At 35.1% G+C, this 25,370-nt stretch overlaps 1 protein-coding gene across 8 annotated transcripts in view; it reads right to left on the reverse strand.

The window, feature by feature from the left end:
- Window positions 1-25,370, reverse strand: part of NF1 (neurofibromin 1) — a 238,640-nt gene that overhangs the window by 96,498 nt on the left and 116,772 nt on the right. For 5 of the 8 annotated variants that reach the window (XR_009692943.1, XM_061142862.1, XM_061142857.1 and 2 more), the window contains exons 26-35: window positions 24,958-25,139; window positions 24,627-24,838; window positions 21,204-21,365; window positions 20,953-21,056; window positions 13,430-13,565; window positions 9,307-9,369; window positions 4,532-4,711; window positions 3,943-4,040; window positions 2,503-2,649; window positions 119-265 (exon numbers count right to left, since the gene is read on the reverse strand). Coding sequence is in view for 7 of the 8 variants with exons in the window: in XM_061142862.1 (XP_060998845.1) it covers window positions 119-265; window positions 2,503-2,649; window positions 3,943-4,040; window positions 4,532-4,711; window positions 9,307-9,369; window positions 13,430-13,565; window positions 20,953-21,056; window positions 21,204-21,365; window positions 24,627-24,838; window positions 24,958-25,139 (1,431 nt within the window). In the remaining variant the exon portion in view is untranslated. The remainder of the gene's footprint in view (window positions 1-118; window positions 266-2,502; window positions 2,650-3,942; window positions 4,041-4,531; window positions 4,712-9,306; window positions 9,370-13,429; window positions 13,566-20,952; window positions 21,057-21,203; window positions 21,366-24,626; window positions 24,839-24,957; window positions 25,140-25,370) is intronic. The other 3 variants (XM_061142858.1, XM_061142860.1, XM_061142863.1) reach the window with 3 other exon arrangements.

Consider the following 25,370-nt stretch of genomic DNA (forward strand, 5'->3'; position numbering starts at 1 on the left):
TACATCTTTCCCAATAATCATCTGTCAAATATACAAGCATATCTAACAAGAGGCCTGGAGGTAAAGCTTGCAGCTCAATGAAAAAGACAGCAATCATCATGTTGAGGTTGTACTTTACCTAGTCATAAATTCCTCAAACTTCGAACTGGTAAGGTTAAGGCTGGACCAGTGTGTATCTGCCACAGGTTTGTGCTCTGGAGGACCCAGGTATGCAAGAAGTGTTGCCATCTTATCAAAAGGTCTTCTTCCAACAGCTTTGTGATCCCTAAATATAGGAAACTACTTAGGAAAAAAGCAGCAGTTCACATGTAGCAGAACACATTTATTATTTTTTAAACTGGAGCATAATTACTTTATGATGTTGTGTTAGTTTCTGCTGTACAATGAAGTCAATCAGCAGGATGTATACATATCCCTCTTGAACCTCCCCATCCCACCTCTGGAGGTCATCAGAGCACTGAGCTGAGCTCCCAGTGCCCTACAGGAGCTTCCCACGAGCTATTTTCCACACACAGTAGTGTGTACAGAAACACGTTTCAGATTGTCATTGGCTGCTTTTCTTTTTACTGTCCAGTGGGGGTTTCTGCTCATTTGTAAACAGCACCCAAAAGACCTCAGGGGTTTTAAGTTTAACTGAGACATCTTAGAAATAGGACCACTCCTCAAACTACAAAACTTACATAAAATTTCATTATGTTCTAGTATTCTTAATCTATTACCATTAAATAGGCAACCAGTAAGTAACAATAACATTCTGATCCACTTTTTCTCAGGATGAAAAGAACTCATTTTGGGAGACCTCTGTTTAGCAAGTGGACAAAGTGTCCCTGATATCAGATTTCTGCTAACCAGGGTAAATATGAATTTCCAACAACTATTAAACATTTAAAACTAAAGATAACAAGATACTATTTCATAAACATCAAATTGACAAAAAAAAATTATGACATTTGCTAATGCCAATTTTGGTGAAGAAGTGTACACTGTACTCTCACAGAGTACCGTCAAAGCATAAATCAGTATACACACTATGAAAAATAATGTGGCAATATCTAGTAAAGTTAAGGCTGTGGATACCCCAGAACTCAGCAATTATGCATTTAGGTAAGCCACAAGGAGACAAATGTGAAGAATATTTATTACATTACTATTTAAAATAATGAAAAACAGGAAACCCTAAATATCCATCAATTAGGAAGTACAAAAATAAACTGTGATATAGTCATTTGATAAAACACTAAGATAAGTTAAATAAAATGATAAATCTCAAACAGAATATTATATGAAGAGACTATATTCAGTGTATCATTGCTATAAAGTTTTAAAACACACAAAACTGTTTTATATGTACCTATGTTATACCTGTACTTTCTTTTTCTTGTCAGTTACATAAGAGAGAAGTTGTATATTTTTCTCTCCCAGAAATAAAATGTTATAAAGATCTGAAGTAATTCAGCAAAATTAAAAATGTTAAAACTAGGCAGTAGACATGGGTCTCTGTTATATTATGGTCAATAGGTTTTTGTATGTTTGAAAAGTTTAAAAAAAAAAAAACAAATTGAAAAAAAAAACTGGTAATAAAGTACATGAGTATGTACATAAGTCATATAAGTTTGTATTTTTAAAAATGTATATAAAAGAATGTTTGCATTTAAAAGTTCCACATTAAGTGCCACATAGATAAAGCATCTCCCTCCTTATGGTCTTCTACCTTTCCTATGAATAAGCAAACCATTTTTATTGGAATTTAAAAATAATCTGGACTCATTTGACCTTTGTAAGAGAACTCATACATAAGAATCTGGGTCACTGTAAACACATGTAACTATTACAGAAAGGACAGCAAATGATTCAGGCTACAAGAGACTTTAAAAACAGCTAATGAAACAATTCCCAAATTAATAATTTTCAATTATTAAGTACTGCCTACGTAAAACTTCATTTGCATGTACTTCAGAGTATCACAAATGGGATTACTATAGAATTGCAATAGAACAGCAATGTTTTAATTATTAACTTCCTAAGAATTAAGCTGCTCTTCAAATTCAGATGCCAAGACTCATTTGGCCTAATAAATTTAAACTTCTCTGTGGCTTGTTGTATATTACGTTTGCAAGCTAGAAAAAATCCAAAATGCTAATTTGTGATTTCTCAGTTTAATTTTTTGTTCCTTTGGCTGGATTCTTAGTTTTCCCACAAGGGATCAAACCCAGGCCTGGCAATGAAAGTGCGGAGTCTTTCATAACCACTAGACTACCAGGGAATTCCCTCTTAGCTTTAGTATTTTTTTAAAAAGTCTACAACACCTACATAGGTTTGTTGATCAACTAATATGATTTAACCTTTTGTCTAGATATTTTTAAAGGTCTACATTACTCTTTAAAAATCATAATTCTTATTCTAAGAAGATACAAAGTAAAAAGCATTATTCATGACCAATAATTTTATCAATTTAAATTTAAACTGACAGTTTTTAATATCCCCATGACTGAGAAATCTTACCTGTTGCTGGAAAGATACTGGCCAATTTTCTCTTGATTATTCCATAGTAGACGATGTAAAGCAAGCACATTGCCATCACTGATGAAGGAAAGACTATGATTTACTGCATCACTTGTAGGACAATCAGATGCTATATCAAGGAAAAACCTTCAAAAATGAAAAGTTATTAGAATTTCAAAAACCAGATATACTCATATCTATGTTTGAATTAAATTTATGTGAAATAACTTTGTGAAATTACTGATATTACAAATATGGAGGTTTTAGTCACACACGTGACTATCATTAAACAAAACAAGAAAAAACAAGGAGAAACTTGGTTTTCCATTTGATACCTGGCTTCAGCTTCAAAGTAGGCTCTGAAGTCAGACAACAAAATTTAGATAGATGAGACTCTATAGAGAAGTCAGTATTTTACAGATAAAGAAATGGAGGCCCAGACAAGACAAAAGACCTCCCTAAAGTTATACAGCCTGTTAGGTCAAAGTCAGGATCAGAACCTTTGCTCTTTTAACTTTCTATGGGTAGTCAATCTTTCTGTGGATAGTCATAGAATGTGAATCCTATGCTGACATTCACATTCTTTTCCAGTATGATTTATAGTCCAATAATATACCTTTTAAATTCCAATCAGAAAGAAGTTAGTATGAACCATAATGAAAAATTAGAAAAGTTGTAGAAGTATAGCTTAGACTATAAGTCAAATCAATTAGATTCACACTGTATGAAAAGAAGAATTCTTGATGTTAACTTACATTTACAGACACTTTCTTATAAGTTATCTCACTTGTTTCTCATAGGTAAGTACAGTATTATACCTACTTTGCCAAATCAACAACTCATGAGATAAAAAGAAGCAACTAAAAAAAAAAAAAAAAAAAAAAGAAGCAACTAGCTAGTTATGGGTACCGAGCAGAACTCAAGTTTTCTAAAATCACAAAACTTCCAAAAAAAAAAAACTTCCAACAGTTATCCAGTTCTCATGAACAAAATCTTATGCATTTGCTTTACTCGGTTTAAAGAGTAACTTTTTAAGTTTACACACATTTCCAAATTAAACTATCAAAAATATTCTAACATAAAAAAATTATGATTATGCACTATAATCCATTATCTGTACCAGTTTGGTTTTAGTTTTTACTGAAAGAAATCTTTTTCCTTCTACCTCTCCTCCATCTTGTGGTAAACTCAAATCCTTTATTTTAGCAGCTATGTCAAACATCTATCTTGGTTTTTAAATATAGAAATCACTACCAAATTACAAAGAATATCACTTAACTTCATTAATGTCTTTTATAGTGAAATAAGATTAACTATGCTCTTGACCTCAGAGAAAAATAACCTACACAGGAGTTCCATCTAGATCAAGTACATGGACTTAAGTGAAACTGACAGTATCTGTTCCAAACAGAGCAACTGGCTAAGTAGTAGGCTGCTCACCTTCGTGCTGCATCAAAGTTGCTTTTCACAAAATCATTAAAAGGCCGCATATGCTCTTCTTTTGTGAAAAGGACATGATTGGCAATACTCTGAAGTATCTAAACAATAAAATAAAGTTATAAAGGATCTGATTATTTATGAAATCTACACATCTGAATAACTCTAAAAAATATTAATTTTCTCACTGATACAATTTCTGTTGGTGAGTAAAATCAGTTATTGATCATTCTGTTTCTATGCTTTCCTAAATATGAGTATAATTATATAAACACATATATATTTATACATATAAAAATAGACATTAAAATTTAATGTCTTTTTAAAAATCATATAGTATATATTTTGTTTCCCATTTTGGAATTTCCAAAATGATTACACAGAAAACCATCTTCAGAAGACATTTGCTAAAGTATTTTCAAATGATAAGATGTTCCATCAGTATCAGCCTCATGAATTTCTTTATTACATAAAGAAATAAAAATAAAACAAAAGTATGTAAGGGAAAACCACAGGGCATTTCAAAAATTAAAAGAGAGTACAGTGAATAAAAAAACTGAAAATTTATGGAAGAGAAATTTTAAATAGTTACATTATTAAAATGATTCTTCACCTTTGACATTAACTTCAAGCCCCTTTCGATTCTAGGCGGTGGCTTTTTATCTAAAATCCCTGCTTCATATGGTGAAACAATGGCAGGATTGATAAATCTGAGAAACATGGCACTTCCTACTGCACCGATGCTGTTCTGAGGGAAACGCTGGCTAACCACCTAAAAACAAGGAGTTGAAGATTGAGTACATGGTTTGAATTAAAACAAGAAAACGGGAAGAAAGAGTTCAAAAGTCAAATTTTGCACAAAAAATCTGAATAGACCAGTCCTTGTAAATAATACATTTGTAACTTTTCCTACTCCCAAAAGATCAGTAAACAAAAATTTATCCTTAATTCTTGCCCTCTATCATTTAAAATCACAATGAAGGTCTCTAAGGGAAAAAAACATCTCATAGATGAGTTTCTGTAGAGGAGATCTGAAAAAAGGTCTTAATTTTATCACCACTGTTTACACTGCAGGTTTGTTGAGCAACAAAAGCAGAATAACTTTTCACACAAAAATTATCATATTTTACTAAGATTAAGAAACACGAGAATGTGGTCAACTCTTGTAAGGCAGAACTAAGTTTTCAACAGCATACCACTGAAAAATCCAATACCTAATAGTAAATACTTACATTTTGTTGTATACCAGGTACAATTGAATTTCTTGAGCAAAATGCTTGCCATATAAAAAATAAAACTTAGTTTTCTTAGAGTCCTATCAAGAGAAAAAACTTACTTACAAGTAACGTTACTGCCAGTTCTTTTTCTTCATCAGGATGCTTTTAATATAAGGACCTACTTATTATTTAAACCATGGAGGAATGGGAATTCTTGGGGACTTAAAAGAAAAAAGGATCCCACCAGCCTAAAAGAGAGAATCCCCATGAGTACTTCAATTTGTAATTCTGTCAAATAAAAAAAGTTAAAGATACAAGAAATGGTTGCCCACACTGAAAAATAATGTGAGCCCAACATTTCACATGGATTTATATTCTTTTTAATATCTTATGATATTCCACTTTCAAAGGAAATTAGACTGGGAAAGTGCTATGAAGCCGGCTCAGCTCCCATCTCTCCTAGTAGGTCCTGTTTTAAATTAACGTATGAAAATTGTATTATTCTGAAATTCACTTTTTTTTTTAACAGATAACACACATATTTACTTTTAAAGAACACTCATGTAACATCTAAACCTCTACAACTATTCATGCTTAGAGTGGCTAACTGCTGCTTAAAGCAGTGCTAACGACAAGGCCACAGTACACCAACTCAATGCTCTGGGATTCTGAGGCTAAAACTGCATTTCAAAGGTTACTGCCGGGAAATGAGAAAATAGGACTTAGGTGCAGAATCTCACAGAGCTCTAGTTTTCTTCACACTGCCTCAGTAAAGTAACACTTCTTTTCATGAATTCACACGGCTCACTGAGTCCAGATTATAACTCTGGAAAAGAGTAAGAATTATTTCACTTCATTCTATTTTCTTCAGTGCTTCATGTGGTATACATTTAAAATGTATTCTTATTCACTGTGTAAAATCTCAAAATAATTTTCAATTATATTTGACAGGAAGTCAGTAAAATTAAGACTTTAGAGAATGATTTTCTAAGCTGAGAAAATCTTCGTAAGAGGTGATAGTAGGGGTGAGCTATAAGGAATACATTCTCATCTTCCTGTGTACTGCATAGCTCAGGAAGCTCTCTTGGTGTTACAGTACTCTGAGTGCTATGCTACTGCAAGAAGGACGACGACCTTACACTTCAGAGGAAACTGGTGAAGGTGGTTAAATACAGCAGCCTTAGCAGACTGGCTTTAAAACCTAAATACTGTTTCATAGCTATTTTTGCTAAAATACAGTTTTAGAAACAGAATTAAGAAGAAAATTCAAGTGCTTTTACCACTGTTGTACTGTGTTTAACCTTCTGGGGAGTAGGAACAGAAAAAATAATGTTTATTTTCACACGGATAAAATTCTTCAACTAATTTCAGAATGTTCACAGACCACCAGTGCTACTGTTTCCTTTAGAACTCACAAATTTTAATCTTAAAACATAAAAAACAGATCAAGAAAGCTAGAAAAGTTTTAAAGTCTTTCAGGAGTGAGCTAGCAAAAAGAAAGGGAATTAAAAACTGCTTTATATTTCATTGCAAAGGGGTTGTTTTAAAAGAATAGCTTATGTTCAGTTTAATCCATTAAAATCCTGAACTGGTTTTAAAAGAAGTGAAAGTCAAAGAGTTTGGTTTCCAAAGAACTGATTAATTATAAAATACTAACCTGCTGAAAAAGTGTCTCAAAAAAAAATCAATTACTTATATGCACATGGAGAACTCTTTTCAAATGCATTTTTAGAGTAGCTTATTTACTGGCTTTTTCCAGGAGAGAAAAGTTTTTAAAGTGTGACTCACATTTATACCTGATGTTTACTCAATATTACTCAATCTCAGAATTTAACGAGTATCTGAGTGAATCATTTCCCAAAAGAAATATTGTAAAACTTATGAAAGGTACTACACCTTCACTATCTTCCACATCTTCAAAAATCATTCATGTCAGAACCCAGAGTATCCACACTAAAAGAACACACCTTATTTCATGTGTCATATAATTATGTATCTCATCAATGACAATATACTTTGGGAACTAAAATCTGATAAAACAATCAATATCTACAAAAATGCTCAACGAGTTTTATGAATTAATTAGTTAAAAAACTTCTTTTCCTTTCACCACTAATTAACATCAGTGTAATTTTACCTCATAACATATACATACTCCAACTGTTTTTATTTTTAACGTGTAAAAATCTAATTTATATCCAAAAAGCTTTCAGCATAAAAGGTCAAAGTAGAGCCAGTCTGTATGCAGAAGCCAAATATCAGTCAAATGGCCCTTTTACTTTCCTCCTACTCATAAAAGGTGAACTACAGGTTACAAATAAATGTAGTCATACACTATACAATAGCAAGAGGATCACAACCCATCCATCTTTAATTGTCTAATGAGTTAGGTTAGTAACTTCAAAGGAGATCTAATTATACAGTACATGTTTGAGTTTAATAAAGAGAATTATCTATGACTACACAGCTACATAATAGAAACCAGAACCTTCTCTACATATTTTAAATATTCTAATCTATGGTACATAGACCCCAAAAGAAAGTTAACTTGCTTTTAAAAAGATCATTAGATTCTGTTAAGCCAACAACTCCATAAACCAACATTTTAGATTTATATTAACTACACAGTCTTCACACTGCAGAATGTGTTCTAAAATATCCACAAGGACCTCATATCACTTGTGCTGAGAAATACATTCCAAAACTTAGTGTTACCCAGAAACATTTTTTTGAAATCTGAAAATAACACTAGTAGAAAAAAACATTTCAAGGAATAACTGTAGATAAAATCTTAATAAATAAAGCAAAGTTAGGAAGGCTAGAAAACATGCTCCAGAAACAGAGAAAGCCTGAATTTTAATTTATGTAATATACTACAAAATGGCATTAGTAAACACCAAACAAGAGTGTTAGAAACAGTAAATTAATTTCAACAGTGATGGTGTATATTATGTTAAATCCACATACGCTGAGAATTAGAAGGCTGAAGCATTAGAAAGAAATGTTTTTATTAAGCAAGATGGCCATCCAATCCAATCCATTTGCTCACAGCTGACCAAATTTATGTAACATACCCAAAAAAGAATCTCTTAAATGGACATAAAAGCATATGTCTCTAAATTTTAATTTAATTCTGAATTTAAAACAAATTTACTGAAGGTAAAGCTCAGACGAAAATGAAAGGTGAAACCAGATGAATACTATATACTAAATTTTACCTTTTAAAGTAAACTATCTATGTGACTCCTGCAGGTTTTCTTTACTTCTTTCTCTAAATTCATTTGGATTATATGAACAAAGGTAATACTAAGCCTGATAAGGATCAGTCATACTGACAGATAATGGCAAATTTAAAATGAATGCATGTTAATATTTTGGAAAAATTTCATCCGCCGGAAGAAAATAATTATGACTACCATAAATTTTCTTCCTTTTAAATTATGGCAAGTTTACAGAAGCAGGTAGTACATGCATATCATGTTTGCAAATAAGGTGTTTCTCTATAAATATACACTCACTGCTTTTCTTTATTTCAAAAGTACTATATTCTCAGTGCCAATAGCTTATAAAGATTTTCTCTTAGGTAAAAGTGGTTTTGTTTTACCATAAGAATTTTTATAAGCTAAGAACAATTATCTAAATCCTGGCTGAGACTGTCCAGGTAAAAATCTAAGTAAAAAATAAAGTTTAGCTACTTTTAGTTAAGATTTAGGAAGTAACAGTTTCCTTTTATGTACTTCTAGCAATTAAGAAAAACTTTCATATCTAGGAGAAGAAATCACTCACATTACCTGCAAACAAGAAGCAAGAATGAAGAGAGTCAGCATTTCCTAAGGCCTTGAAATTAAGTTTCTTTTGCATTCATTTATAATTTTTAAAATAACAATAATAAAATTAGACCAGGAATATCAAATGCACCAAATGCCCCCAAAATGCCTTTGGGATAAATCAAACCAAAGGAACACAGAGATGTTTCAATGTAACTTAATTCCAGGGTTAATTGAAATGAAAGCTATTTTGTGCCAGAATTAGTAGAATGATTTTACAGTGAAGGTCAAATAGGCTGAAGTGAAGATGTTCTTAACAAACAGCAAAAGATTTTTTGTTTTGCTTTGAAAGAAACAGCTAAAAAAAAGTTCTCCAAACTTACTGATTTTTTGTTTTCCTTTTTTTCTTTTACTGTAGCTTTATTCAGTAGGGAGTGGCAAGTTGCCTACAGAACAGAGATGAGCACAAACAAGTCACAGCACCAACTACATACAGCAACAAAAACAATGTTGGCTTGTACATAAAATTACACGATCAAAATGTAACACAAATGGAATCAACAAAAAATTAGAAATCAACTGAATTTTGAGGGACGAATTTAATGTCTGGATTTTAATCTTTATTATGTCTTTAAGCCAAAGCACTAAATAAATAGCAAGAAATGTTGAGACAATCATATCTACTATTTCTGGCTATAAATCGCAGAAAATTTCTCCTCAAATGAACTGAGGATATATAATATTTATATTTCAGTTAATTCCTAGCTTTTGACAAATTTTATATAAAATTTTCATTACAAGTAGATCATACTCTAAAAATACTTCTATGTGTCTACATAATTTTTCTTGATTTATATATATTTATATATACTTCTCTGTGTATCCTTCAATTGACTTAACAGTTCTTTTTTCAATAGTTGATACTGAACTCATATTCCTACTGATCAAAAAATAAACATTAAATGGCTAAATATAATAGAAAAACACACTTTAGAGATTCTGAGTTAAAAGTCTCTCTCTTTTAAGAAAGATTATTCTTAAAATTTCACATATTTTTGTTTGCAGGCTGCTTCCTGAAAAAGTTCTAACCAGAGGAGGTTAAAAGCTCTGCAACATTTGGGAAAAGAATGTTATCAGCTTAACTAGAAATAAGCATTAATATCAAAGTGAAGAAACTGCAGAGAAAATCATAGAATAAAACTGTAAGCCTGCTTAAAATTTTTCACAGATTTGACCATTTATCAGAATGTCTCAAACAAAAAACCATCACCAAAAAGCCTCTCAAATCCAGAGACATATTGGCTTCACCTCTCAGAGTCACTTCTAGGCCAAGGAGCTGTATTAAAATTAAAAGATGGACACATACACACAGCTATATTTGAAATGGATAACCAACAAACTATACAGCACATGGAACTCTGCTCAATGTTCTGCAGCAGCCTGGATGGAAGGGGAGTTTAAGGAGATGGATACATGTATACGTATGGCTGAGTCCCCTTACTGTTCTTCAGAAACCATCAAAACATTGTTAATTGGCTCTCTCCCAATAAAAAATTAAAAGTTTAAAAAAATTACTTTTAAAATATTTTGAAAACAAATTAGAATTCTTCAATCTACCATACAAGGCATTTTATTCTAGGAGTTCTGTGATTCAGCACCATAACTTGAGATTAAAGTTAGTTTGATTTGTACATCCATCCATCCGTTCATTCATCCAAGTAGTTACTGTGCAACTAATTGCTAGATACCATTCTAACCACTGGAAGATAGCAAACAAGAAAACACAGTCCTTATCTCAAAGAGCTTTGATTCAAACTTTAGACTAAAAGCACTAGTAACCCAATTTATCACAGTTTTATACACTTTTTGTTTTCAATCATGGTATACAACCATCAATTATAGCCTTAAAATTTTTCTGTAAACTACTTCTGTTTGGAGAAGCAGATTTGCCAGGAAAACATGACATTTGTTTAGAATTATATTTAGCTCTTTCTCAGAATTCTCTCACCACAACTTAGGAGAATATTCACTCTGAGAATACTTTCTCATTATTCCAAAACTATCAGGATGAAAGTGGAAATAAACACTTGAAAAAATGTCTCAGTTGTAAATCTAACACATGGCCATTCCAATATAACCTTAACCCAGACCACTAAGTAAGGAGGCATATAAAATGAAAGAGCTAGGTAAAGCATGATTTTAAAAAGGTTTAACAGTCAAAAATACTAACTCCAGTAAAAAGACCTAAAGCTCAGAGAAATTTATTAGCTAGCAATGTACTCACATAGCTTTCAAATTTTCCCTAGCAGGTCCCAAAGCAGGAGACATATTTACTAGAGGGAAAAAAAACAATGGACTACTATCCCTCCTAGCAGAACATAAAAGTACAAAGGTACCATTATGTTACTGCCAAAGTCAAAGGGGCAAAGAAAAGCCAGAAGATGGAAGATGAATAAAAATAAAAGAGCAAACTAAAGGAAAAACTACATTTGCAAGGAGACTCAATGAAAGAATATCTTGAGATCTGTTTATTTTTCTTTTTTAATTAGCAAATGTAAAATTTCTCATTATCACTTATTAAAAAAACCCTTATTTATAAATAACATAGCATATCTATCCTCTATAGTACTGTACATTCCAATAATAAGTTTATCCAACAGTTCCAAAAAATGCACTAACATTTAAATAATATTCTTAAGAAGAATAATTGTATGTGAAATTTCAATATAATGATTCGGATCTGTTGTAATATGGGATACTGTATTACAGAATGTTTTAAAAAGCACAACACATAGTGGTTAATAAGCCACAAATTATCACCTGGCTTTATTTTCTGCATTATTTTTACTACCTCCTTCCCTTCCTAACTATGAAAGTTGGCAAGAATCTTGTTTACTTGGGTGGGAGGAACTGGGTAATTTCTTCCTTCACTAAATATTTCCTAAGTACTTACTAAGTGACAAACACTTAGTTCTTTTTCCTTTTCCAAGGTTGCTAATGATACAAAATTTTTTCTCTTAGGGAGACAACTACATGAAGAATTTCTACTAAAATTTACTAGACCATATATGTAACCAGGTGGTCAGTACTCAATCACTTTTAACCAACTAAAGTCAAAGCCACTGCCACTTTAGAAATTCATTTGCTCTCTGAAGAGTTATTATTAGGCCAACCAAGAAGTTGGTCCAGACTATTTTTAACATGTGCTTACCATTTCTTGTCTGCCCAGTTTTAGGAATAGAAGAAGGACTGAACTGGACTTAAAGAGAAACCTGAATAATACCCAAACATAAGATGTTATTTACTGAATTAGATTTCACACTATAAACTACCCTCTGGTCCTGGCTTTAACTACGTGCAAAACAAATATGGGGCTCTCCTAAGCTTCCTCAAGCTATTTTGAAAAAGGCAGGAAAAGTCATGATAAATTAAATTAAGAGAGTTTTAATGCTAAGTACGCTTTTCAACATCTATGAATATGATGAAACATTTTTTTATAGATACAGCAGATACATCTTTATAAATAGCAATGGGGGAAAAATTCACACAGAGCAGCCTGAAACAGGTTTTTAAAATGATGATTTCACTGATCTTGCTAATGTCTCCAAGCAACTGAAGCCCTGTGCTAAAAACAAATGGCTGGGGATAACTCTGCAAAGAAAAAGTCACAAAAGGCATGGGTTTTGGTAAATGCATAAATTTTTTCTCCTACACCTGACCTTGTCCCAAACTCCAGACCCATTAATGTTTCTTCCAGAATCACAGTTTTAACAGGCTAATGTGGATTTGCACTAATCTCTCTTGGAGTGATTAAACCATTTCTGAAGCTGCATATGCCAATCAAAAACATTGTGGAAGCCATAATAGAACACAGGTGTAATTTCCTCAGCAGGTAGGGGATGACTGTGAACATCTGAACTCAGAAGCATTACTTGCAGTTCTAGTGTTGGAAAGTCTAATAATTGGATGTGAATGATGATGCAATATAAGTAGCATTCTATATAAAATAAACATCAGCCTGTCCTGGGGAAACCTGACACAAACCCAGTAGAGTTTAATTTAAGAGAAGAAATTAACTAAAGAAATTAATTTAAGAGAAGAAATCAAAATGAGAGACTAAGCATTTCACAAAACAAAAAGCAAGGGAAGAGACTGACCTCGTATGTGAAAGACCCCATGAGTAATTCAGGTAAAAGATAAAATCAGCAACAAAAACTGTGTAACATATCTAACTTCAATCACATCTACTATACCCAGTAGATAGGTGCATTTTAAACTTGTTCTCAATGCAAGGAAAACGTATTATTTTTAAAGTACCCCATTAAACTACTTTGTATTTTTAAAGCCAATTTAAACAATTCTTAATATATTATTCATCCAAACTGATTCAGTACTATCAATCACCCACTATCAGCAGCTGGTTTAGCAGCTAAACCCCTCTTTGGTAAAGCATTCTTTTAAATGTAGCTGTGGATTAATAATGGTAATCTCTAACCTTAAGCATACCTGGTACAAACAGTGGCACACACTTCGTAGTTGAGGGGGAAATTCGGAGGAGGAACTGATGATGGCATGGAAGAACTTCTCAGTCATTTGAAGGAGGTTCCGCTGGTTTTCCTCAAGGCTCTCTGACTGTTCTAACCTACCAAGAGAAAAAAAAAAAGCAAAACCAGTTAAAAGCAAACAAACTAACAGACATACTCTTCAAAAAAGACTCCTTAAAGAGATATTCAGCTAAATGCAATGTTGAGATTTTTCTGGAATCCTGATTTCAACAAACCAATTATTTAAAAAAAAAGGCAATTTTGAGAACCGTGTATAAAAAAACTCTTATTGTTGTTTAGCCACTAAGTTATGTCCTAATCTTTGCAACTCCATGGACTGTAGCCTGCCAGGCTCCTCTGTCCAAGAGATTTTTCAGGCAAGAATACCAGAGTGAATTGCCATTTCCTCTTCCAGGGGAACTTCCCCACTAAGGGATCAAACCCATGTCTCTTGCATCTCCTGCACTGGCGTGGATTCTTTACCACTATGTCACCTGGGAAGCCCAATTATCCTCCTATATTTTCACAAATTTAATACATGATTTTTAATTAAAAAAATTTTTTTTGTCCATCTAGTAGGAGAGGGCATCTCACATTTTAAATTTTATTTCCCATGACTTCAGTAAAGTTGACATGCTTTCAATATTTTGGGACCATTCAGGCCCTATTTTGAACCTCCTTTCATATCCAGCCTGATATCTCTAACTTCTAGGTATTTCTCCTGTCGGTACCTAAAACTTAGTTTGCTCAAAATTAGCTGATTTTTTCCTTCTACTTATACATCTTATTCTGAGTTCCCCATGTTGTCAATGGTACCATTACTGCTTCAATCACGTCATTCAGGAACTGCTGATGTCATTATTGTCTGCAGTAGTCCATTATTCCCCACATCCAATTAGCGTTGCTAATTCTTCTGTAAGACTTTTTTTTTTAAGGTAATTTGTTTATTATTATTTATTTAAGGTATTTTATTTAGAAAAGGCAGAGGAACCAGAGATCAAACTGCAAACATCTGTTGGATCATCGAAAAAGCAAGAGAGTTCCAAAAAAACATCTATTTCTGCTTTACTAACTATGCTAAAGCCTTTGACTGTGTGGACAACAACAAACTCCGGAAAATTCTTAAAGAGATGGGAATACCAAACCACCTGATCTGCCTCTTGAGAACTCTGTGTGCAGGTCAGGAAGCAACAGTTAGAACTGGACATGGAATAACAGACTGGTTCCAAAGAGGGAAAGGAGTACGTAAAGGCTGTATATTGTCACCCTGCTTATTTAACTTATGTGCAGAGTACATCATGAGAAATGCTGGGCTGGAGGAAGCACAAGCTGGAATCAAGACTGCCGGGAGAAATATCAATAACCTTAGATATGCAGATGACACCAGCCTTATGGCAGGAAGCGAAGAACTAAAGAGCCTCTTGATGAAAGTGAAAGAGGAGAGTAAAAAAGTTGGCTTAAAACTCAACATTCAGAAAACTAAGATCATGGCATCTGGTCCCATCACTTCATGGCAAATAGATGGGGAGACAGTGGAAACAGTGACAGACTTTATCTATTTGGGCTCCAAAATCACTGCAGATGGTGACTGCAGTCATGAAATTAAAAGATGCTTACTCCTTGGAAGAAAAGTTATGACCAACCTAGACAGCATATTAAAAAGGAGAGACATTACTTTGCCAACAAAGGTCCATCTAGTCAAAGCTATGGTTTTTCCAGTAGTCACGTAGTCACGTATGAATGCGAAGAGTTGGACTGTAAAGAAAGCTGAGCACCAAAGAATTGATGCTTTTGAATTGTGGTGTTGGAGAAGACTCTTGAGAGTCCCTTGGGCTGCAAGGAGATCAACCAGTCCATCCTAAAGGAAATCAGTCCTGAATATTCATTGGAAGGACTGATGCTGAAGCTAAAACTCCAATACTCTGGCCACCTGATGCGAAGAACTGACTCATCTGAAAAGACCCTGATGCTGGGAAAGATTGAAGGCAGGAGGAGAAGGGGACAACAGAGGATGAGATGGCTGGATGGCATCACTGACTCAATGGACATGAGTTTGAGTACACTCTGGGAGTTGGTGATGGACAGCGAGGACTAGAGTGCTGGCATCCATGGGGTTGCAAAGAGTTGGACACAACTGACTGACTGAACTGAATTTATTTATTTATTTGGCCGCCCTATGCAGCATGTGAGATCTTAGTTCCCTCACCCCAAACTCACGTCCCCTGCAGTGGAAGCATGGAGTTACCACTGCACTGCCAGGGAAGTCCCTCTTCTATATGATTCTAAAGTCTTGGGGCTGTGATTAAAGGCAGATGTTCAGAAGGCAGACTTACTACGTTTAAATTTCAGCTCTACCACTTATTGACCTTAATCAAGGTACTTAAATCTCTCTGAGGCGCAACTTTTTTCATTATTAGACAGGAATAATTATAACGCCTATTTCATGAGGTTTAAATTGGGAAGATTCATGATAGCTCAGTTGGTAAAGAATCCACCTGCAATGCAGGAGACCCCAGTTAAGATTCCTGGGTTGGGAAGATCTGTTGGAGAAGGGATAGGCTACCCACTCCAGTATTCATGGGCTTCCTTGGTGGCTCAGCTGGTAAAGAATCCACCTGCGATGCAGGAGACCTGGGTTCATTCCCTGGGTTGGGACGATCTCCTGGAGAAGGCAAAGGCTACCCACCCCAGTATTCTGGCCCGGAGAATTCCACAGACTCTATAGTCCATGGGGTCACAAACAGTCAGACACAACTGAGCGACTTTCACTTGCCCTGAAGGAGGGCATGGCAATCTATTCCAGTATTCTTGCCTGGAGAATCCCCATGAACAGAAGAGCCTGGTGGGCTACGGGCAGTGGGGTGGCAGAGCCGGACACGACTGAGCAACCAAGCACAGCACCACAGCAGAGCAAATCTCACCCGGCGGCTGTCGGTCCACACACCTTTACTAGAGCTGCCCAACGGGGGTCATCTGCTCGCTTCACAACACATTCCCTGTGCAAGTCAGTACTTACCTACTTGTTATATGCCTTATCTCCCCTACAAAACTGTAAGCTCCTTGAAGGATGTATTCATCCTTGTCCTCTCAAAAACTAGCAAGGCACCTTACCAAAACAATCACTGAGTAAACACTTGCTGTCAATCTCTTAACTAGTAATGTCTTATTTATACTAGTTTACGTATTACATAAAAGTTTGGGAGACTGAAATCACCGCTCCAGATCCCCTGCAGCTCACCATGTAGTGCGGCATACGGATACAGTAAGAGTTTGGAAATGAATGTAGACTATGGGCAGGAAAGATTTCATGGACCAGGTGAGTTCTAGAGGAGGGAGAGCATTTGCACAGGCAAAAAGAAGTAAGGGCAGTTCAGAAAGTGGAAGGCAGGGCAAGCACTCAGTTCAATCCAATAAACATTTACCACGTATCTACCATTTGCCATCTTAAGGCCACATGCTGAGGATTCAACAGTAAATGGCCTTTGAGTTTCTCAAAGAGGGGAAAGACAAGTACACACCAAGTAACAAGTACAATTATTCGACGATATAAAAGACAAAAGTAGCAAACCAGAGAGAGACATGATTAATTCACATGGCAAAGGTTGCCAGGAAGCCAGAGGAAGAAAATGAATTTGGGATACATGAGAACTAAAAAGAGATTGCTCTAAATATGGCAACTTTTATGCAGGGAAATCACTTAAGAAGCTACAACAATAAGTAGAATCTTAAATATGGAGGGCGTAGGAGCTTTGTAGTATGAAAGAAAAAATTCACAGTTTATTAACAGGGCCAGAAGAGATTCTTAGAAACCTTGACATTTTTGTCTAGTTCTTGTCTTTGTGGGAACTTTGTCTTAATGAAAAAACACAGCATACCAGCAGCACGTATGCTTCAGACTCTTTCAAATGTTCCTCTAAAAGATCTAAGCCCTCCTGCTTCTCACATGCCAATGATAACTCATTGGCTAGTCCATTAATTCTGATCTATAATGAAGCTTCGTATTCAATTATTTAAGTGTTTGTGTGTATAAAAAAATTTCCCTCTGATTTTCAATCAGTTTTTTTTTTATCCTATTGGTTTCCTGTTTTTAATTTCATTGATTTCTAACCTAATTTTTATTTCTTTCCTTCTGCTTGCTTTAGGTTTATACTGAACTTTCTCTAGTTTTTTAAGGTGAAAGTTTAGGCCATTCATTTTAGGTCTTCATTTTCTAATATATGCATTTAATGCTCTAAATATTACATTTCACTACCTTCCACAAATTCTGATAAGATGTACTTTCATTTAAGTTTTTCTTTCTCTTTACATTTCAGTTTTCAAAATTTCTATTGACATATCTTTAAGCTCACTAATTCTTTTCTCAGTTGTGTTCAATCTACTGATAAAGCCCATCTGAAGGCATTTTTCCTTTCTATTATAATGTTCTTGATTTCTAGCATTTCCTTTCGACTCTTAGAGTTTCCATCTCTCTATTCAAATCACCTACCTGTTCTTGCATGTTATCCACTTTTTTCTGTTACAGCCCTTCACATATTAATTATAGTGATTCTAAATTCCTAATCTGCTAATCCCAAAATCTGTTACATCTGAATCTAGTTCTTATGCTTGGGAACTAGACTTTGTCTCTCCAGACTATGATTTTTATTGCTTTTTAGTAGGCTTTGTAATTTTTTGTTAAAAGATCCAAGACATAGTGGGTAGCAGGAGCAGAGATAAAGAGGTCTTTAGTGGAAGGTTCTATGTTAATCTGGCTAGGACTTGGGTTGTGTTTTATGTTCCATGTTTGCTGTAGGTGTTGATTTCTTCCAGTGTCCTTAGTTTTATCTCCTAATTGTCTGGGTTTCCTTAGGAATTTCTTCTTAGAGTGTCTGTTTTGCAGCTTTCTATTATAACCCACTATTAATACTTTGGAGTCCCACTGATGTAGTAGTGAGGTCCTGGGGAGGGGAAGCAGTCTACAATCTTATGCTTATATCTCCATTATTTTCTTGGGGCAGAGTCACTGGGCTGTGACCAGAAGAATTTCTTAGCTATTTTTCTCCTCTTATGTGAGTTAGGAAGGCTAGAGGAGGCTGGAGTTGGGTAGCTACCCATCCTACAGGTCAGATTAGGCTCTTGTAGTTTCCCTCAAAGGCAGGCCTTTGTAAGAGAGAACAGAACACCATGGGCATATTCCAAAATGGTTACTTTTCTCCCTTCCCTTCCCAGAGCACAAAGGGACTTTTCTCCCATCTTCAGCATGAGACTCTGGAAGAGTTTCTAGAGATCAAACTCACAAAGTGTGGGTGCCTCAGACAGAGGGCGCCCTAGAGTTTTCATTCTTCACACTCAACCTCAAGCAATTTGTCAGTTACAGTCTAAGCATTCCTATGTTACTGACTCCAGCAGTAGTTTCTCACAGTAAGATGGGATTCTCTGAATTTGGCTGTCACTCTAGTGTTTTCCCTTTATTGGAGGCGGGGCAGGGGTTGCCCTTCAATTCTCTGATGAATCTAAGACGATTTGCTGATTTTCTGTTTTCAGCTTTTTCTTGTTGTGAACATAGGAGTGTCAACTTCTAAGCTCTCCACATGTCAGAAAAACATCAGTTTGATTTTTAAGTAACCTGAATATAGGAAGTTTGTAATCTAGTTCTCTTCTCTGTACCAAAGCATTTACCTAGTACAGGAGATTTCTTTCAGGCAGTTAGTTCACTAAGTAATTTTTTACCCTTTAGAAAGTAAAATTGCTTAAAGGTAACAAAATACAAGAGGACATTAAAAGAACATTGCTTCGAAGATTTAAACTACAACTACTGAAATATTTCAACAATAACTGGTTAATTTAGGTGCCAGAGCTGATTAGTTACTATAGCTGACACTTCAGCAGAGGCAAAGCCCAAAACACCAACTGATACAAAGTTGCCAAATAAAACTATTTAGGAAGAGAAAACATCAAGAAGCTCTCAACCTGAAAATAAAAAATAAAACAATTTTTAGGGTCCTAGCTGAAAGACAAGAGATGTGGCTTAGAAAAACCAAGCATAACATCACAGTCTAAAATTTCATTCAACAAATATTTATGAAATGTCAACTATAAGCCAGATACATTAAATACTCACAAAACGACATAAAGACATAAGAAATGTAAAAGAGCCAACAGTCCAGGGGAAGATAAATTCATAAAATACATCATCACAACTCAATGTTACAATGATGGTGCCGAACATGAAAGAGAGATTGTTTCTTTGTTCATGTGTAGTCTGTGTATATGGGTGGCACTTGGGGACAGGTAGAAAGCTTCACAGAGATGGTGGTTTTTAAAATGCACCTTGCATTACCCCTTGGCCTCTTTCCCTTCTCCCAGGTCACTCCTCATTACAGGAGGAATGGTGAGATGGATTTAAAAAAAAAAAAAGAGTCAAGTGTGCTCAGTTCAGTGCCATCCACTCCATTCTAATTTTGTCTGCCTACAGAAGAGATATGTTCTGGTCTTCTCTCCACTTCCAATAAAAAGCTTGCCAGCCTCTGTGATGCATGCCTGTAGTTACCTAGCTGTGCAAAAGATAGGGAAGATGATTCTAATTCAAGGTGAAGTATTAGCAAGCCTATATGTATCTTGTGCGTACAAGATCTGAAGTCCCACTTTTTAATCATTTTTATCAGAAATAAAGCAAAGAGTGGATTGCTGGGTGCTTCCCTCCCACCTTTTCTCTCTCTCTGCCCTTCTGGTTTTGAACTTGGGTGGGAAAAAGGGAATATTACTTATTAAGCAACTCTAATCCCAATGAGCCCCACGTGTCAAGTCACTTTAAAAATGTGTAACATGTGCATATCTCACTGGAGTTAAAGAACAGAGATGATATGAAAGAATGATAAGCAGTGATACAGATTATAGTCAGATGACTATATTTTTTCTTGCAGTCAGCTGGGAACAACTGATGGTTTCTGAGAAAAAAGGGACCAAACAAATTTAGGTTTCAGAATAGGTCCTGTAGCAAATGACCTGCAAATAAAAAAAAAAAAAAGCTACAACAATAATTAGAAAGTTACTACAATAGTCAATGGAATTAATATGACATTGGCTAAATAAATTATGATATTGCCAAACAAGATATTACACAGCAGTCAAAAAGAATAAGATTCATAATCTCTCTACACTGACAATGATGTTAATAAGACACAAGTTTATGTTAAAAAAAAGGTTGCAAAACCATATATATAATGTTACATTTATATTAAGTGCTCACACTGTAATATAGTTTCTACAACTAGAAATACATACATGCAAGTACCCTATAAAAAGGACAGAACAGCATAACTAGTAACAGTGCTGTCTCTAGAGGTGATAGTCAAAGATACCTTAAATGTTATTAGTGATTTTCTTTAAGAAAAATGTATTTGTGTGCAACTTTTAAAGAATCAAGGGGAGAAATTATGAGGGCTTTGCCTTAGGTAGTGGTAATGAAAAAAATGGAGAGCTGTTACAGGTGAGAGGATGACAAACCTGGTAGGATCCACTTCAAAGCTAACATGCTGCCAATCGGAGGATGTGATCACAACCCGTAATAAAGGATCCAGGAGTTTCTGTAGGTAGGTAGCACCATACACCTACAGAAATACACAGGGAGGAATTTATTATGCCTGCTCCAAACATTTTGCATTAAAAAAGACATTCTGCTCTGTACATTCTGTACATAATCACTGTTTGGCATACCTCTGTATTCCCACACACAAAAAAGATAAATGGATACAAACCTTGAAACAGAAGGTCATTATTTTACTGGCCAAGCTGTTGCCTCGGAAAAGAGTCTGCATGGAGTCTGCCAATTCTACTTCCTTAGAAAACATGTTCCAGAGCAGTTGGTAGAGTAAATGCCGAGAGTCAAACAGAGTCACTAGAACTCGAGCAAGTTCATCCTGACAACAGAGTAAGATTGTGTTAGTGTAAACAGTTCAGTTTTTCCTTAAGCAGGAAACTGAAAGGCAAATTCAAAGCTGATAACCAGCTGTTGAATTGAGGTATATGGTGACTGATTAACTTTTCCCTTGGGATTTATCCATGTACATCTGTCTATGATAAATGACTACTTCTGTATACCTACAGTAGCTATTAATTCTAAGGATTAAATGATAAGAAGGTAAGAGAGGCCAAAGGTTTACCACCTGACAGAAAAAAATCCAGGACTCAGTTCAAATTCTGTGACATAATGAAGGAAAAGTAGAAATAGAAGATGATGACAGAGAATTTGACATGAACAGATCATTTTCCTAGAAAATCAATGAGAACAAATAAGACTGTGCTGACCACGGAGCTCTATTCTTTTCTCCTGTGCTCAGGGAAACTCAGCAAACATTTATCATGTGTTAGGAAAGAAACAACAAAAATGGAAAAACTATAGGATTTATAGCAAGATAGGAAAAAGACCTAACCAGTGCATCCAGAACCAAGTGATTAGCCAGATGCATGTACAAGGTGGGGATGCATAACTAATTCCCATCTAGTACATAAATGATAACCCTCAAAATTCCCCACAGTAAAGAAATTTTTGCACACTTAAGGAAAATGAATTGATTGTAAATCATTGTTTAACCACACAAGTTGGGAAGAGATTTACAGAGAATGAGGTAGCCAGAATAAGATGGCCTAACAACAAAGTCAGGATCATGGCCTGTAGCTTCTCTAATTCTTGTCTGGTCTCAGGATTACTATCATCTGTTATTTAAGTAAAGGAAAAAAATTTAACACTCTTAACCACAGATAATTGGAAGCCAAATAAGACCCAATATTCTGCTATACTTCCCATAGTTACATAATACATAATTGACTAGATTCCATTTTAAAGCCAAGTATAATTATGATATAATTTAGTTACAAAATAGAACTATTTTTAGACTGCTGTGCTAAATGTTTTTTCCATTCTAATCCCTCCCCTGTAAAATGCTAAAAACCTTTAAGCATCAGAATTTAAATTTACAAAATAGACTTAAAAATTTTTAAAGTTATCTTTTATTTTGTTCTCCTTTAGATATAGCTCGAATAGATCTGACTTAATATGAAAGTCCTCTTTTTAAAACACATAGATAACCAATAAGAATTTTAAAAATACATATATAAACCATGTAAGAAACTATTTACTGAAAGAAAACAAAGTGACTAAAGCTTCTTGGACTTTGATTCTTTTTTACTGAAAAAATTACTGAGACTTTTTAGTACTAATTATAGGTAGGTGCTAAAAGGTAATTTAGAATAGCCATTTTCAAAATATATGAAGATTTGTGAACTAACGTTAGCCTTCAAGAGAATTTCAATATCTTCCTTTTTCTAACTCCCTACAAGTAAGATTCCATCTTCATTCATTAAACAATCAGTTACTAAGTCATGGTTATATGCCAGGCTCTACTCCAAGACCCAGAACTACTGCAGTGAACAACACAGACACGGGCTCTGCTCTCATGTACTTCACGTTGTGGTGGAATGAAAACAAGCAATCAAATAAGATAATTTCACACAGTAAACAAATGCTGCAAAGGAAATGTAACAAGGAATTGAATAAAATTACTGTGGGTGTGGTTTTGATTGGATGACCAGAAAAAACCTCAGTAGAAGGTGAAATCTGGCCTGAAACTTGAATAACAAAAGGCCAGGGAATAAGCGCTGTAGGCAGCAGCACCAGCAGCAAGGGTGCTCAAGGGCAGAAATAAGCTTAATCTGTTTGCTGGCCACTGTGATTCAAATTTGTGAGCCAGAAGGAAATAGCCTAAGATGATGTAAGAGAAGAGGCAGGGCCCAGGCTGGACAGAGCCTTGTAGATCAAGGTAAAGGGTCTGAGTTTCACTTTAAGTATGAAGAGTAAGATCCTATAGCTTTTAAGCAGAAACACATTTGCAGGCAAGAACAGATTACCTTATTAGATATAATTTACTAAGCTGAAATAATTTTTGGTACAGTATAAACTAAACAGCTTTTTAACATGAAGAGGGACAACCTTTCTCAAATGTTTAGCATGAAGTGAAAGTGTTAGTTGCTCAGTCATGTCCGACTCTGCAATCCCATGGACTGTGACCCGCTAGGCTTCTGTATCCATGGAATTCTCCAGGCAATACTGGAGTAGGTAGCCATTCCCTTCTCCAGGGGATCTTCCCATCCAAGGGATCAAAGCCAGGTGTCCTGCATTGCAGGCAGATTTTTTACCGTCTGAACCACCAGGGAAGCCCAAACTCAATAATGTTTAGCATGTCTGTTAATAAAAATTTTTCTAAAACCATATCATTTTTGCTAAGAGGTGCCAAATAGCCATATTCTGTCTTTTGTATTTAAAATAAGCAAAGTCATAATTTCAAATGCAAATAAGAGTGTTAAAGTTTTAAAAAACTGTGTAACATTCAAAAAAAAGAAAGAGTTCTGAACTAGAGGTAGTAAGCAGGCACAAGCCTCGAATTCTAGTTCTAGCATTACCAACAACTTAATATGAGATTTAACTCTAATTATCTCATTTACCAAATGAAGACACCAGACAAGATCAGTGGTTTTAATTTTATTTTGATGAGTGTTCAGACAGAATTTTTCTGTGGGTCAGGTAAAGGAGTTTCAGTTTCACTTTAAATATGAGAAGTTAAGATCCTCATAATTAAGGAATCTTGTGAGGGCTAGAAGAGCCAATCACTTTCCATAGCTGAAAATCACTCAAATAATATCTGAAGGTTTTCTAGCTCTAAAAGTTTTAGCAATTAAATCAATTCACTGATACACATTAATATATATAAAACAGAAAAACAACAAAGACCTACTGTATAGCACTGGGAACTATACCTAGTTATCTTGTAATAACCTATAATAGAAAGGAATCTGAAAAACATATATGAATCATATATATGCACACACATATACATATGACTCAATCACTTGGCTGTATACCCAAAACATTATAAATCAACTATACTTCAATTTATCCCTGGGTTGGAAAGATCCTCTGGAGGAGGGCACGGCAACCCACTCCAGTATTCCTGCTGGGAGAATCCCACGGACAGAGGAGCCTAGCAGGCTACAGTCCACAGTCACAAGGACTTGGACATGACTGAGCATACATACTTCAACTTAAAAATAATTCACTGAATGAATTCTGAAGCATCTGCTTTATGCCAAGCACTGTTCTTCTCCTCTTAACTCAATGAACTTACCCACTGAGAACAGGGAACCACATTGGCCAGAGCCATAGCTATAGGGAGCTCTCCTTGGTCACCCATCATCGTGACCAACTCCACCAGTCTCTCAAAACGATCTGCCAATACCGTTTCTGCAAGTGTGTCAAACTCTGTGCCTTGTTGAAGGATTTTTGTCAGAACTTCCATAAACGTAGCTCTAGTCTGGAGATCCTTGTGATAACCTAAACCTGATGTGGACAGACAGATGCAAATTTACTAACATTGTCTTTTTGAAGTAATTTCACTTTTCTTATATACCAATTCTCTAGGTTTTAAATTTCTCTATGAACCTTTCATTTTATCTCACCTATGGAGTGCATGAGGCCGCTGTCCACGTTAGCGTTGAGTAAGTTTGACATTGCCAGGACTGTGCAGTGCCTCAGTGATGCCAGCCTCCGAGACATACCACGTTTCCTGCCGCCTGTTTGTGCATTTTCATCCTCGACTTCACTACAGTCATTCAAAAGGTTCATAAACAATGTGAAATACCTGAGAAATAAAAAGACTGACCCTTACCCTGTGAAGGCCACACACATCAACTAGAAAGCTAATCAGACATTCTGAAACCATCACGTGTGCATCACGAGTGGCTCTAGCATCTGCTTCTCTCTAGTCTTAGGAGTAATCAGCCAGCACAGCTCATTAGGTAGTGTTCTGTGTTGAATATGATTTTATCCTGATGAAGTCCAGTACATATTTCACAAGTACCAAATAGATGCA

Source organism: Dama dama, chromosome 5 (genome assembly GCF_033118175.1).
Source record: "Dama dama isolate Ldn47 chromosome 5, ASM3311817v1, whole genome shotgun sequence".
Taxonomy (NCBI): Eukaryota; Metazoa; Chordata; class Mammalia; order Artiodactyla; family Cervidae; genus Dama; species Dama dama.